The sequence below is a fragment of the Nelumbo lutea genome, chromosome 1 (assembly GCF_056320005.1).
Source record: "Nelumbo lutea isolate HS-2025 chromosome 1, American lotus-T2T, whole genome shotgun sequence".
NCBI classification, from domain to species: Eukaryota; Viridiplantae; Streptophyta; class Magnoliopsida; order Proteales; family Nelumbonaceae; genus Nelumbo; species Nelumbo lutea.
The window spans coordinates 69,802,589-69,818,278 of record NC_142684.1 but is presented as its reverse complement, the minus strand read 5'-3'; the positions used below and the strand labels follow the sequence as shown (position 1 = coordinate 69,818,278).

General features: G+C 40.0%; 1 protein-coding gene across 2 annotated transcripts in view; it reads right to left on the bottom strand.

The window, feature by feature from the left end:
* EDM2 (ENHANCED DOWNY MILDEW 2) overlaps positions 1-15,690 on the bottom strand; it is a 50,276-nt gene that overhangs the window by 16,040 nt on the left and 18,546 nt on the right. For both annotated transcript variants that reach the window (XM_088964221.1, XM_088964220.1), the window contains exons 8-13: positions 3,062-3,309; positions 2,872-2,961; positions 2,269-2,787; positions 1,955-2,102; positions 1,561-1,662; positions 330-422 (exon numbers count right to left, since the gene is read on the bottom strand). In XM_088964221.1, coding sequence (XP_088820347.1) covers positions 330-422; positions 1,561-1,662; positions 1,955-2,102; positions 2,269-2,787; positions 2,872-2,961; positions 3,062-3,309 — 1,200 coding nt within the window. The remainder of the gene's footprint in view (positions 1-329; positions 423-1,560; positions 1,663-1,954; positions 2,103-2,268; positions 2,788-2,871; positions 2,962-3,061; positions 3,310-15,690) is intronic.

Below are 15,690 nucleotides of genomic sequence, written 5' to 3'. Positions count from 1 at the left end.
TTTTGAAATCCCCTGTTTAAAACATGATATGAGCATATAAAGTGGGATTTACCGCATCCTAAACCCTGATTGTAGGAAATGGAAAGGTATTTCCACATCTGTGTTCTTGTGAGCATCCAAATTTGGGCATTATAAGTTTAAATAGGCCTTGTACATCTAAAATATGTCTCTGTCTAGTAAAGGTTTAAAACAAGATACCTTGACAAAAATTAAAGATACAAGGAAATAATGAAGTACAATATTATGTCAGTAGGTTTTAATCATATTGACTTGTTCTGAGAGAAGATAAAAAATCACTCGTATGAACCATGTAAATGCAACCCACATACCTCTTTAAGCTTGTCCACCTTTGTAAAATGGCGACCAAAGGATGTATAACGCATACCATAAAGAAAAGGTGCAAGGTAAACTCTGAGTTTGTTCTACAGCAGGATCAAAGCAATTAGTATACACTCACTATACAGAATAAGAATATCATCATTTATTTCTAGTTTGATCTGTGGTTTCAGCTTCAATAAAACAAAATTTTAGTATTTTCAACTTCCTCTTCCGAAAAATGGAACAGATATCAAAATAGCCAAAATGCTAATATTGAAGGAACATTTTACCCTTCGTAAGAGTTTCATAAGCTGTAACAGTGTAGAACGATATGGCAAAATAAATTAAAAAGAATACACATAATTGAAACAGAGTCAAAGTTAAAGATAGCAACCATACACGAGAATAAAAAAATATCATCTAATAAGCAACCAATCATGCAATTTGCTTATGAAAGTTAAGGCTATTGATGCATATTTAGAATAAACTAATTATTTTATTTCTTACAAGTTATTAGTCAACTTAACAAAAGGTGTAAAATGTGTTTTTTACATCTGACAGTGATGCATATTTAGACCAGACATTGTAATCATGTGCATATCAGCTGGTTAGCGGTTAGTATACAGCGCTCATATCAGAATATAGAATGACTTAAAAATCCCACAATGAAAAGGAAAAACGGGAAAAGAACACTAATGTAGCGCATTAAAGAACAATATAAAGGTCTCCTGCTGGTTGCAGCGGAGACTTGGGATCGAATCCCGCTTGCACCTGGCTTGGGGGATGGGCTACTCCCCCCCCCCTCCCCCAGTTGTGTAGCCCTTCAAAAGATATAAAAAAAAAGAACATTATACAACCACTGTGGAAAAGAGAATATATGAAAGGAATATAGGCTCTATATCTTTGCTGGGCTTCTATCCCTCCAGCAGTGCTTTGGGCTGTGTAGTCAGAAAGAAAAAGAAAGATGTTTGAAAACAAATCCACTTCTGAAGCCACGGTCATCAATTCAGCCATAGATGCCATTAGAAGCTGGTTGTCAATACATGCTGAATTCAAATATTTTACATCTGATTATACTTTTTTAGAGTGGCCATTTTTTGAGGTCCTTTTACAGGACCAGTTATTAATACAATCATACTTTACCTTATTTCAAATAAATATAGGCTCTATATCTTACCAAAAATAGGTAGAAACAATAGTAATGATACAAGTAAAATTAGTTAACATGAAAATGGAAATCACCTTCCACTTGATTATCTGAGCTAAGATTTCTGGTTCACAAACATCTTTTACATCCTCCAAGCTGCATCCTTCCTCTAGCTTCTGCAAAGCTGTTCGAACAGCCTACATATAAGAAGCCACTACAATTAAAACATCAAGAGGAATGCCATCACCAATAACAGAAACATTGCAAATATGTAGAAACTGAGGTAATTAGAATAGCAACTACTATAGTTTTCTACATATAAGAAGCCACTACAATTAAAACATCAAGAGGAATGCCATCACCAATAACAGAAACATTGCAAATATGTAGAAACTGAGGTAATTAGAATAGCAACTACTATAGTTTTAAAAACTATAGAAAATGACAAGATATAATAGCTTTTCAAACTAAGCATTATATAAGAACTACCTCAACAGAACCCTCCACCTTTCCCATTGTAATGGTCTTGTCAACAATGTTTCTGGATGAGTATGCATGTGTTGAAGGTGCTTTATGTTTTTGCATAATCTTCTCCAAGGATATTGAAGAAGAAGAGCTTTTCATTAAATCCAATATTCTGCAATTTGAGAAACAAGATTAAGAAAAGAATGGAGTTCAACTTCTATTAATTACAGTTTTAGATGCACAAACACACAGAGAAAGGGGAAGAGAGAGGCAACAAGCAAGCTACACCAATGAAAAGAGAGACTAGTCAGATAAGGAAAAGAAGACATGCACACCACCTCTTTTCTGCTTCAGCATCCAATGAAAACAGTGAACTGACAGATTTCTTCAAAACAGGCTTAGTAGTCGTAGTCTCACCAAACTTGGTTGCCTTTTGTGTGTCCTGTTGGTTGGGCTTAACATGTTTCAACTCTTTATTCAGTACTGATTTTAATTTCTCCTCTCCTGAAGATATCTTGCTTTCATCTACTGTCTGGGATCTGTCTAATTTCATTGAAACAGGCTTCAAATTGTCCTTCGAAGTATTTCTAGAGGCATCAGTCGTTTTTGGAATCTTTGAGAAATCAAATCCTTGTCCTTTTTTGGTAGAGTCACGATCTTTTACTGCAGAAACTTTTGGTGTTTTCACTGTAGTTCCTTCTCTAGTGGCATCCTGAAGAACCAAACCCCTTTTCACCACAAACTTTTCTTTGGTTGATTGCAACTCTGAAGGATGTTTTTTCTTCTTCACTTCAACATCAGGAAATATAATGTGATTTCTTATGGGAGTTCCAAGTTCTTCATCAATGTCATGCTTCCTGGTCAAAAGAATTGTTCATGTTAATGTTGACAATTTACAGGGGGTAAATAGCAAAAACAGTAACATAAAAATGGAAACTCACAGGCAGTATATCAAGATACGATTTGGGAGGAGATCCTCCCATGCCCTTTGTATGATGTCATCATCCTCTGAATCTTCAAATGCAATCTCCCTGGTAAGAATTTCAAAGAATTGGTGAGATCGACAACTCCACATACTATAACCCTTGCTTTTAGACTCTAGGTAGAAAAATGCCACACAACAAATAGTACCTAGGCAAGCATTTCCTGTGGTATGATGTAGGACAACGTCTACATACTGCAAGCTGCAATTCAGGGTCATCCTTATTCTCTCTTTCCTTACAGACAAAACATTTATGGACGGGGCATGTAAATGATTTCCCTGAAGCTATTACTTCCTGCAGCTCCTCAGCAGCAGCTTTGTTCCCTTTATGGAGTAGTTTTGCAACACATTCCGGATGATAAAAATGTCCACAGGTCGCATTAGCACAACAAAATACCTGTAAACAACTGGTGAACTGTTATGCAGAAATATGAAAAAAGAAACATGGTACAAGTATATACAAAGTGCTGTTTTTTTATCAGTAACAGAAATCCTTATTGAATTCAAATACGAATAAATTACAGAAAGCAGAAGGAGGTAAACTATCTTAACTCCCCCAAAACCAAGAAAAGAAAAACTACAAAGTTCAAAATAAGCCCAAAATAAAGAATCCCCATTCACCCCTTGCTTAGCTAGCCCATCAGCAAAGGAAATTGCAGTTCTTTTCACCCAGATGTACTTTATCTCAACATCCCTTGCCAACCAGTTGAGCTTTTTCCTCTCATTGTTGTATTTCCACATTCTAGTCTTATCTTCCTTTAACCAATTTACCACTACCTCCGAATCACCTTCAATAGTCAGTCTCCTAATAATCAAGTCTCTTGCCCTTTGAATCCCTTCCAAGGCTTCTAAAATCTCAGCCCTAAGAGAGTCACCCTCACCAATCAGGCAGAGAAAAGGGTCAATTTCTGAAAATTCCCCCAATACCTGATAGCCCTAGATTCCCAATGCTACTGCCATCAAAATTCAGCTTTATATAACCAACAGGAGGGGAAATCCAAGAAGGATTTATAACCCTTTTAACCTGGGAAGGTCCAGGGATTTCAACCAATCCTCCACATTACCCTTCCTCTTTTCACTGGCCAATGAAGAAATATGGAGAGAACAAACTCTGTACATTCAAAGGATGGTTCCAACCACACCTAAAAAGGGATAAAGCCCAATCTCAAACAACTTTTGCATGATGGCAAGACACTGATAAGTGGTACCCATTCTACCCATTTGCTTTGCAAAGAATACACCTATGCGGGGATAAACACGTCTTGGGTTTTTTTCTTTGAAGAAGATTACAAGTATTGATTCATTCCGAGAAAGATTCCCAACCAGAGGGATAGGTTTGAACCATATCTCTTTAACAAGGAAAGGCATGCCAAGGGAGGTAGGTTACTGAGTTAGGCTTTTAAAGAAAGAAGCATAAGAGTAAGAGACCGAGGGGGAGGGGGTCCAAATTCTACAATCTTCCTTTTGGGGTTCCATAAAAACATTTTCAAGCAAAGCTAGAAGGAACATAGTGTTTTCTAAATCTGTATCCCTAACCGCTCATAACCAGAGATTGCATCTGAGAGGACTAAAAAAGATGAAATGGGCTCTTTAGATCAGAAAGAACATACAAAGAGGGGTGGATCATCAAAGGAGAGTTCCCTACCCAAGTTTGTTCCCAGAATTTGATAAGGTTGCCTGAGTTCAGGTCATACCTGGTCCACTAGGAGAAAACTGGAAGAAGGTTATGGATGGCTTTCCAAGGAGATGTGCTTGTAGTCCTTGCCATGATTCCAGTATCCCAGCCATGTCCTCCATCCCATGAATGCTAGCCACTATCTTTGCCCACAATTTATCCCTTTCTAAATGATATCTCCATAACCACTTCCCCAATAATGCCAAATTACTTTTCCTAATATTCCAAATCCCCAATCCTCCTTGTTTCTTGCTTCTTGCTTCTTGTTACCACCCCCCATCCCACCCTAAGGTCCTTCCTTTCCTCTCCTGGCTCCTACAGAAAATCCCTCATCAACCGTTCCAACCAATTAGCTACTTGAGAGGGCATCTTAAATCTCTCCACCACTGGGTCCCAAAAACTTCCTTTCCTAGGGTTATCTCGTAGGGGCAAGCCCAAGTAACTCATTGACCAATCTAAGGTTGTGCATCCCATAATATCTACAAACTCCCTAACTTCCCTTTCCTCCATGTTTACTCCCACAGTCCCACTAAACAACTTTTCTCAAAATTCTCCTTAAGATTAGACATATGCTGAAAAGGTTGTATAACCAGTTTCAAACATCCTATCCAATTCATATTCCCACCTTCACAAAACAATGTTGTATCATCTGCAAATTGCAAGTGTGTGAGTGGTATCTCCTCGCTTCCTAATCTTCACCCCTTAACAGATTTCTTGAGTCAGCTCTATGAATCAATCTCCCTAAAACATCTGCAATCAATATAAACAAGAAGGAACAAAGTGGATCTCCTTGTCTTATCCCTCTCAATGCTAGGAAAAAGTCCACCACCATCCCATTTACCAACAATGAGTAATGACAACTCCTCAAACACCTCCTTACCCAATTACACCATCTGTCACCTAAATCAAAGTTACTCATCACTTTTTTTGGATCAATAACAGAGATTTCATTAAATGATTAAAGGCTGAAAATACATAGAAAGGGAGCTAAAATAGCTTAACTTCCTATAATTGTCACTAGACACCCAAAAAACAAAACGCATATTCACCCCTTGTCTAGCTAAGCCATTTGCAAAAGAGTTTGCACTTCTCTTTATCCATGTGCATTGAACTTTCATGTCTTTGGTAAACCATTTAAATTTCCTCTTTTCATTGCTATAGCACCATAATCCTGAGCTGTGTTTTTTTAACCAGTTTATTACTCTTAGAGTCTCCTTCTATGATCAGCTTGTTTATGTGCAAATCCTTAGCCCTTTGAATCCCTTCCAAAAAGCTGCTAAAATCTCAGCCCTCAAAGAGTTTCCTATTCCAATTGGCCCAGAAAACATGGCTACCACATTCTGTTTCCATCCCTCATGACTCCCCCAATTCCAGAGGGCCTTGGATTGCCCATACTGCTATTGTCAAAATTCAGTTTGGCAAAACCAAGAGGTGGGGGGTACAGTAAGAGCTTGAGACCTACCTAGCTGAACCTGAATCTGCAATTTCCTTGCAGTTCCTAAGCAGGTCATCTACTGAAATTTCTGCAAATAGGACCAAAGTCTTCAACCAATAAGTTACCCTTACATGAATCACTTCCATCACTGCTTCCATAGTCTCTCCTTCTCTGAGAAGATTCTTAAGTTCCTTTCTTCCCACATAGACCAACAACTGCAGCCCTAACACATCTCCACATTATCTTTGCCCTTTTGGTTGGCCGGTTAGAAGGAAAGGAGGTAAACAAGCTTTGCACAGTCGTTGGAGAGTGTTGAGCAAGAGCAAGAGAAGAGAGGAGAAGAGAGAAGAGAGGAGAGGAGAGTGAACTGAAAGCCCTCCAGAATACAGGGGGCGAGTGAAAGAGTTATTATTTATACTGGCCCAGTCGTACAATATAAACAAGAGAGAAATTACAACAGTACCCTTGTGGTACTAAACCTGAGTACACAAACAACTGTCAACACTCCCCCTCAAGTTGGAGCATAGATATCAATCATGCCCAACTTGTCACAAAAATCATGATGTCTAGAAAGGTTTAAACCCTTTGTAAAGATGTCTGCAAGCTGGTTCTCAGAAGTGACATAGGGAGTACACACTTCGCCTGTGATAACTCTCTCTCTGATAAAATACTTGTCAACTTCGATGTGCTTTGTTCTATCATGTAGCACCGGATTGGCAGCAATGCTTATAGCTACTTTGTTATCACAGAATAGAGTTATAGGTTTGGCCACTGGGAAACCCAACTCACCCAACAAATTCTTTATCCACATGCCTTCAGCAACCCCGTGGGCCATAACACGATATTCAGCTTCAGCACTGGATCTAGCCACCACATTTTGATTTTTACTCCTCCATGTAACAAAGTTCCCTCCTATAAAGGTGCAGTAGCCACTGGTAGACTTTCTGTCACTTTGGGATCTAGCCCAATCTGCATCTGTATAAACTTCAACTTTCAAATGTTCATGCTTTTGAAATAACAAGCCAGTACCCAAATACTTCTTTAGATATCGGAGGATTCTCTCTGCTGCTTCAAGATGGGAGGACCTAAAGAGCATGCATGAACTGACTGAGGACACCAACAGCATATGCAATGTCTAGGAGAGTCATAGAAAGGTATAACAATCTCCCTACAAGCCTCTGAAACTGTTTCACATCCTTGAGAGGTTCACCGCGCCTGTCGCCTAATTTATGGTTGGAGTCAATGGGAGAGTCAACTGGCTTCACCCCCATCTTCCTAGTGTCCTATGGTAAATCTAGGACATATTTCCTTTGAGAAATGAAGATACCCTTTTTTGATCGGGCGACTTCAATTCCAATGAAGTACCTGGCAGGTCCTAGATCCTTCACTTCAAACTGAGTGGCAAGAAAAAACTTCAATCTCTGAATTTCATCCTCCCAGTCACCAGTAACAATTGTCACCCACATATACAATTAGAGCAACAATTTTACCTTCTCCTCTTTTCACAAACAGTGTGTGATCTGATTGACATTGCCTGTATCCTTTATGCTGAACTGCCACATGGAATCTGCTGAACCAAGCTCTTGGTGATTGTTTCAGCCCGTATAAGGACTTCTTCAACTTGCACACTTTCTGTTCATTGCCTTGAGCTAGAAAACCAGGAGGTTGAATCATATACACTTCCTCTTCAAGGTCACCATTCAAGAATGCATTCTTGATGTCAAGTTGGTGTAAAACCCAATCCAGATTAGCCGCAAGAGAGAAAAGGACTCTAATGGAGTTCATCTTGGCAACGGGGGCAAAAGTTTCTGCATAATCAACTCCATACACTTTAGTAAATCCCTTTGCCACTAAGCGAGCTTTATACCTTTCCACTGTTCCATCAGCCTTATGCTTGACTGTGAACACCCATTTACATCCAACTGGAACCTTTCCCTTAGGAAGATCAACAAGTTCCCATGTGCCATTTTTGTGAAGAGCATTAATTTCTTCCTTCATGGCATTTGTCCATTCAGGAATTGAAAGAGCTTCTGCCACATTCTTAGGGATAAGGACACTGTCAATAGAGGTAAGAAAAGCACGGAATGATGATGAAATGTTCTCATAGGAGACAAAATTGGAAATGGGATGTTTAGTGGTGCACAATCTAACACCCTTCATGTGAGCAATAGAACGGTCAAGATCATTAGCAGTAGAGGAATCATTTTCAAAAGATTCAAGGACATCATTGGGAGCCAAAATACCTGAGTGAGTATGATCCTCCCCCGAGGAGTCTGGTGGCACTTGAGGTACAGCTTCCGGATTTTCCATAGCTCTTGAATTTGGTTGGCCTTTGCGACGAGAAAAAACACGAAAAGGCGAAGGGTCAGGAAGGGAAGGAAGCCGAACCACTTTCTCCTCATGCCTACACTCCCCCTGAGGAGAAACAGGAAAGAAAGGCTCATCTTCAAAGAAAGAAACATCCATGGAGACATGGAATTTCCGAGAAACAGGATCAAAACAACGATATCCCTTTTGAGTGAAGGAGTAACCAAGAAATATGCAAGAGATAGCACGAGAATCCAATTTCCCACAGGTGGGAGATAGATTTTGGACAAAACACCGGCAACCAAAGACACGCGGAGGAATAGAAAGAAGAGGAGCCTTAGGAAAGAGAAGTTGATGTGGGGCTTTGTACTCTAACCGACGAGAGGGCATACAGTTTATAAGGTAGGTGGAACAAAGAACAGCTTCAAGCCAAAGACGTTTGGGAACATTCATATGAAGAAGTAAACCCAGAGCCACTTCAAGGAGATGTTGGTTCTTCCGTTCGGCCAACCATTTTGTTGTGGCGTGCGGGGACAAAAGATACGGTGAAGGGAACCACAAGAAGCAAAAAACTCCGTGAGGTCACTATGAAAAAATTCTTTTGCATTGTCTGATTGAAAATTTTGGATTTCTGTTTGAAATTGAGAGAAGACCACCCACTGAAAATCTTAAATGATTTTTGGTACTCCTTCCCTGGTATATCTAGAATAACCATCAATGAGGGTAATGAAATACTTGTAGCCACTCTCAGATGGTAAAGTAATAGGGCCCCATACATCAGAATGAACAATGTGAAAAGGAGATTCAAATTTACTATTTCTTTGAAGAAAATGAGTTCTACAATGTTTACTTAACTGACACGTTTGACAAGAAAAATCAGAAACAGACATTGACTTAAACAGTTCTGGGAATACAACTTTCAAAGACTCAAAAGACAAATGACCAAGACAACAATGTCATAAATAGACTTTTTTCTTACAGGACCGACTCATAGACTCTGTAACATGAAGACCAGCCTTATTCTCTAGCATGTAAAGTCCATCAGCCATACGTCCCCTACCAATCGTCCTCCCCAAGGCCAGATCTTGAATCACACAATGAGAAGGGAAAAAAGTCACTGAGCAATTCAAGGAATTAATAGAGAACAAATTAATGGGAAATTTTAGAACATGAAGGACATCATAAAGGGTAAGGCCAAGAGGAAGAGAGAGAGTTCCTTGACCAGCTATGGAAGTGTATGATCCATCAGCTAGTTTCACCTTGTCTCTTCCAAAAAGAGGGTGATAGGTTTGAAAGTAAGAGGACATACCAGTCATGTGTTTTGACGCTCCAGAATCAATGATCCATGGAGAGTTAGGGGTGTGAGAAGCAACATGGAAAGCAGTGGCAGGGTTATCTGACGTAGATGCAAATGAGGTTGAGGGAGGAGCATCCATCTAACGAATTGCTCTACCATAGAGCTCTAAATGGTCACAGAAGGAATTCATAATATCCTCCCCCGGGTCAGGTCCAGTGAGATGTGTCTAAGTCACAGTTGAAATGGGGGGTTGATTCTCCCGAGTAGCCATGTTGGCCATGTGATGTTTCTTTGTACCTTGCCGTCCAGACTTCTTATTCACCTTTGAATCTTGCTTCTTAGTCAGATCTTGAGCCCATTTTGGTTTCCCATGAAGATCCCAACAGGTATCTTTGGTGTGTCGGGGTTTCTGGTAATGAGTGCACCACAATTTGTCCTTATCTTCTATTTTTTTCTAGAGATCCTAGAGGAAGATCCCACACCAGTAGAGACACCCCCTTTTGCTACCAACACAACAACATCCCCACCAGGGCTGTTCATCAAATTTCTCATGCTTTCTTCAGACTGTACAAGAGCAGACTTCCTGAACAGATGAGAGATCCTTAGAGCTGAGAATCTAAACCCTGATAGATTCATACATAGGATTCAGACCATGTAAGAATGCAAACACCCTTTGCTGGGAGACAAGTTGCTTGTACTTTTTGGCATCCTCATCACACTTCCAATCCACACTCTGGTAGTGATCCAACTCCTTTCAGACAGATGTCAAGTCAAAGTAATAAACTGATAAACACCTCTCCCCCTGTCTACAAGTAGATGATGCTGCCTGCAGTTGATAAATTTTGGCATAGTGTCGCAATTCTGAATATGTAGACTTTGCTTGTTCCGAGATTTCATTTGCAGTTTCAGCCCACATGAAATTCTTCCTTATTTGAGGTTGCATGGAAACCAAGAGTCAGGACATAACAATACTGTTCTCCTGATTCCATCTATCATATTCAGCACTCCCAGAGGATGGTTCTTGTATCCTCCCATTAATATAGCCTATCTTCCCCCTTGCAGTGATGTATAATTTGATCCCTCTTGACCACTCCAGGTAATTTAAACCATCAAGAGTGACAACACCCATAGGAAAGGATAGGTCACCCCCACCCATTCCATTCAACATTGAGGAAACTCCAGATGTGGCTATATCTTCACTGCCCATGATATCAAAATAAAAAATGAAACAGCAACCAAATGAGTATTGTCGTACAAGGCTATTGAAGAAATAGGTCCTTCTGACCTCTAGTTTCACTGAGAGAAAAATCAGAACACTGTTGTTGCAGTACAAGAACAAGCCCTTCTGACCTACGGTTTCACTAAGAACAAAGTCTAAACACTGCTATTGCAGTACAAGAACACGTTTGTATGACCTACAATTTTGTAGGAATCAAAACAAAAACACTGCAGTTGCAGTACATCACTAGGTTTGAATGACCTACGGTTTCACTAAGAAAAAAGTCTAAACACTGCTGTTGCAGTACAAGAACAAGTCTGTATGACCTACGATTTTGTAGGAATCAAAACAAAAACACTACAGTTGCAGTACATCACTAGGTTTGAATGACCTAATCAGTAGGCCCGATAGCAAACCAATCAATGAGATCAACAGGGTAGCCGCACAGTCAATCGATAATATTAATACAATATCAGCTTCAGGGCATCAACAGTCCATAATACCAAAAAAAAAAAATAGTTGAATATAGTTACTTTGTTAAGAAATACAGTCAATCAACAGTCCATCAATCGGATGAACAGACAATCAGTAGGGCAGCCGAACAGAAGATGACTAGTACCTCTTTTAGTTTCAGATGATAGTCTCCCTATAAAACAGAACTCCCTCTACGAACCTCAAACAATAGGCAGCCAAACAGAAGATGACCAGTACCTCTTTTAGTTTCAGATGATAGTCTCTCTATAAACCAGAACTCCCTCTACGAACCTCAAACAATAGCCTCTCTACAGTCGAGCAAACAAGAGGTGCAACTTCTGGGCTGGAAGATGAAAAGACTCTGTAACTTCTGGGTCGAACTGATTACACCAGATTAGGAGTTCGATGGAGACAGCTCTGAGAGATGAAAGGTCACTATAACTTCTGGGTCAAACCGGATGCAACAGCTTAGCATTTTGAGGGATGCAGCTCTGGGAGATGGAGAGACCATCTGCACGACATTGAATAGCAGGTTTGCTTGGCACCACCCTTCAGGCTTGGACGACTTGCTCTGATACCATGTTGAGCAAGAGCAAGAGCAAGAGAAGAGAGGAGAGGAGAGGAGAAGAGAGAAGAGAGAAGAGAGGAGAGTCGAGTGGACCCACCAACACCACCTACAAGGGGGCGAATGAAAGAGTTATTATTTATACTGACCCAATCGTACAATATAAACAAGAGAGAAATTACAACAGTACCCTTGTGGTACTAAACCTGAGTACACAAACAACTATCAACAAAAAGCACCACCTACACCCAAACAAAGAAGTAAACCATTCCCGAATAGAATTTGCAAATTGACAAGAAATTAGTAAGTGAAACCAAAACCCACTAGCAGCTTTGCGGAGGACACACCAATGAGGAGACAAACATCTATCAGGTCTTCTTCTATGAACAAAATCTCTTGTCTTAACTCTTTCTAGAAAAGCCTCCTAATAGAAACTTCCCACCTTTGGAGGAATAGGTTTACACCACACCTCTTTAATAGGTTCCCATCAAGGATTAAAACAAGGGGTAAGGTACTATCCAATTCTATGTCCTTGATACCTCTTCTCAATTCCAAATTCCAACCAAACCCAAATGTAGAGTTAAATGGTACAAGGAAGGTAGATACTAGTTCATTCTTGAAGGTAGAGATAGCAAAAAGAGTCAGAAATTGTTCTTTTAAAGGGGGAATCCCCAACCCAAACTTGTTCCCAAAATTTGATAAGGTGGCCAAAATGCAAGTCATACAAGCCTGTGAATACTACCCACAACTTTTCTTTTTCCAGTGAGAACCTCCAAAACCATTTCCCTAATAAGCCAATTTCATCTTCCTTATGTTCTCATTGCCAAGGCTTCCCTCCTTGCCCCTAAACACCACCTCCCACCCAACCCTATGGTCCTTTTTCTCTCTTCCCCTGGTTCCCAAAGGAAATCTTTCATTAACTTTTTTAGCTCACTAGCCACTCTTGCCAAGATTTTAAATAACGACAAAAAGTAAACAGGCAAGTTAGCTAAGACAGACCTTACTAGGGTAGTTCTCCCTCCAAGAGAAAGATAATTCTTCTTCCACGAGGCAAGTTTCTTCTCAAATCTCTCCACTACTGAGGACCAAAAGCCCCCTTTCTATGGATTACCTTCCAAAGGCAGGCCAAGGCAACTTACGGGCCAATTGGAAACTTTACACTCCAAAATATCAACACACTCCAAAATATCAACACACTCCAGTATCTCCCCTTCCCCCAAATTAACACCCACTATACAACTTTTCTCAAAATTAAGGGCTTATTCGTTTACTCTGAAGTCTGACATCTAAAAGTGCAATAATTACATTAAGAGGTATAATGGTATTGGTGAACTTCTCTTTCTTCTGAACTCTGAATGCAGAGAATGTTGTTCTGAATTCTGAATTTTGAAAACTATCCAATATCCATTTTGACCAAATATATGAGAGATTTTATTTGTCTTTTTAGGGGTATCATAGGAAAACAAAAAGTTGTATAATTGCACTTTAGGAGATAAGAGACAAGAGGAAACGAACAACCATTTTTCTCCTCAAATTAAAAGATTCCTCTTAAGAGATAAAAGTTAAGAGGAAATGAACAGGTCCTTACTTTAAGATTTGACATTTGCTCAAAAAGTTATATAACGAGTTTCAAATTCCAAATCCAATCAATATCTCCACCTTCACAGAAAAGAATTGTATCTTCCACAAATTGCAAGCAAGTAAGTGGTACCATTCTCCCTCCCAACTCTCCACCCCCTAATTAGATTCCTATAATCTACTCTAGTGATTACCCTACCCAACATTTCTACAACCAAGGAAAACAGAAAAGGAGAAAGAGGATCTCCTTGTCCGATTCCTCTCAATGCCAGAAAAAAAAGTCATCCACTGTCCCACTCACCAAAATAGAGTAATGACTAGTCCAAATACATCCAACGGGGACTTGTCTACTAGATCATAAGCCTTTTCCAGATCCAATTTGCAAACCACCCCCTTTTTCTTTGATCTCTTGAAATCCTCAACACTTTCATTTGTCATAAGAATTTGATCTATTATTTGTCTCCCCGTTACAAAAGCTCCTTGATTATTTGCTACAATGGTAGGGAGCATCTTCCTAGTCCTCAGAAACAACATCTTCGCTATGATTTTGTATAAACTATTTACAAGACTAATTGGTTTAAAGTCCCTCGGGTGGTTTGCTTCTTTCTCTTGGAAACCAAGGCTATAAAAGTGGAGTTCAAGCCTGGGTTAATCACTCCTCTGTTATAGAATTCATCAAACACCACCAATAGATCCTTTTTCAATATCTCCCAGCAATCCTGATAAAAAGCCATTGTAAAACCATCTGGGCCTTTGAATTTGATCACTAACATCACCCAATATCTCCCAGCAATCATGCTAGTGGTCAACATCCCACGGTCCCCTAATATCACCCAATTTGTCCCATTGTTTCTCCCTCTCTATAATCATTTCGCCCATACACATTTGTTAAAACTCGCTCAAGTCCATCCTCCACTTGCCTAAACTTTATTGAAATTGTAAATTGTCCCATCAATTCCTCCAATCTTGTGAGGACATCATCCTTCCACATTGTCACCATACCCCCTACTGCCCCCCAGGAAGGAGCCGCAACCCAACTGATTTCCCTACCTCTCAAGACGCTCCTTGCCCACAAGATATCAAAGCCTACCCTCTTGATCTCCAGCAACACTACCACATCTAGATTTATCTTCTTGATTGCCTCTTTAATGACTGCTCACTTTATAGCACTTCCCATACCCCTAACATTCTAGGTGATTATTTTCATTTTCTCTACTTATTTACCCCTAACCTCTATTGACCTTACTTGTTTCCTTTCCTTCTCTCCCCATTAATATCAAAGCTTTTAGCTCCTTCCACATCCCCCATTAGTCTTTCAACCTCACTCAGCTTCCTCCTTTTTACCTTTGCTTCCTCTCTCTTTTTTTGTAGGAACACTTTGAGATCATTCGGACTTTTTAACCTTCACTACTTGATTCCCCTTTGTAGGGTTTCTTATTCACTCCTTCGTGCTTTTTCCCCCAAACTTCTTTATCCTCACTAGCTTTTTTTCAAAGTTTACCCCTTCCTTCAGTAAATAATTCTCTCCAATTTCATCCAAAAACCTCTACAGAATTTCTCAAATTCTTTTATTTCTCTTTGCTTCCTCCAGCCTCCCCATTCTCCTTACTCTCCCTAACTTCACTACTCACTCTTCTCTCTTCTTCAACAAAGGCTACAACCTCTAGAATGGGACCTGAATTTGGCACTACACAACCTGAAAGGACACAATTACCTGGAGTTTGCTGGTATGGAAGGGGAGTGCAAGAGATATTAGTGTGGTCTGTCATGCCTTGTTTTGGGGAATGGGGTTCACCTATCTCCTTGGCTTGATTCTAAAGAGTGCCTTCTCGTCTCTTGTGTTAAACAGTGAGTCCTTTCACCCAATTGTTTATCCCTCTCTATTTTTTATCCTTCTCAACTCCCTCCCTTTCCTCAAGTCGATTTCTAGTGTACCTTGGATCTGAACTTGTAAGGGATGGATGACACTAGCGGAAGTTGCTTCAGCTCGAAGAATCAACTACAGAGATCCCTTTGAGCCTCGCTCACAACTTCGGGTCTGGGAGGTGATACGACCATTCGCATTCAACAAAGAAGAAGAAGACAGACAAGCTCTATCGTCTATAATCGAAACCTCTTTTCCCCGAACAACGTGACCACTTGAGTTGTCATGTGGGTCAGTGTCTTGAACTTTGGTTGGGCCGCATTGCCTTCCAATTGAATCAGATTTGACAACACCTCTACCTTTG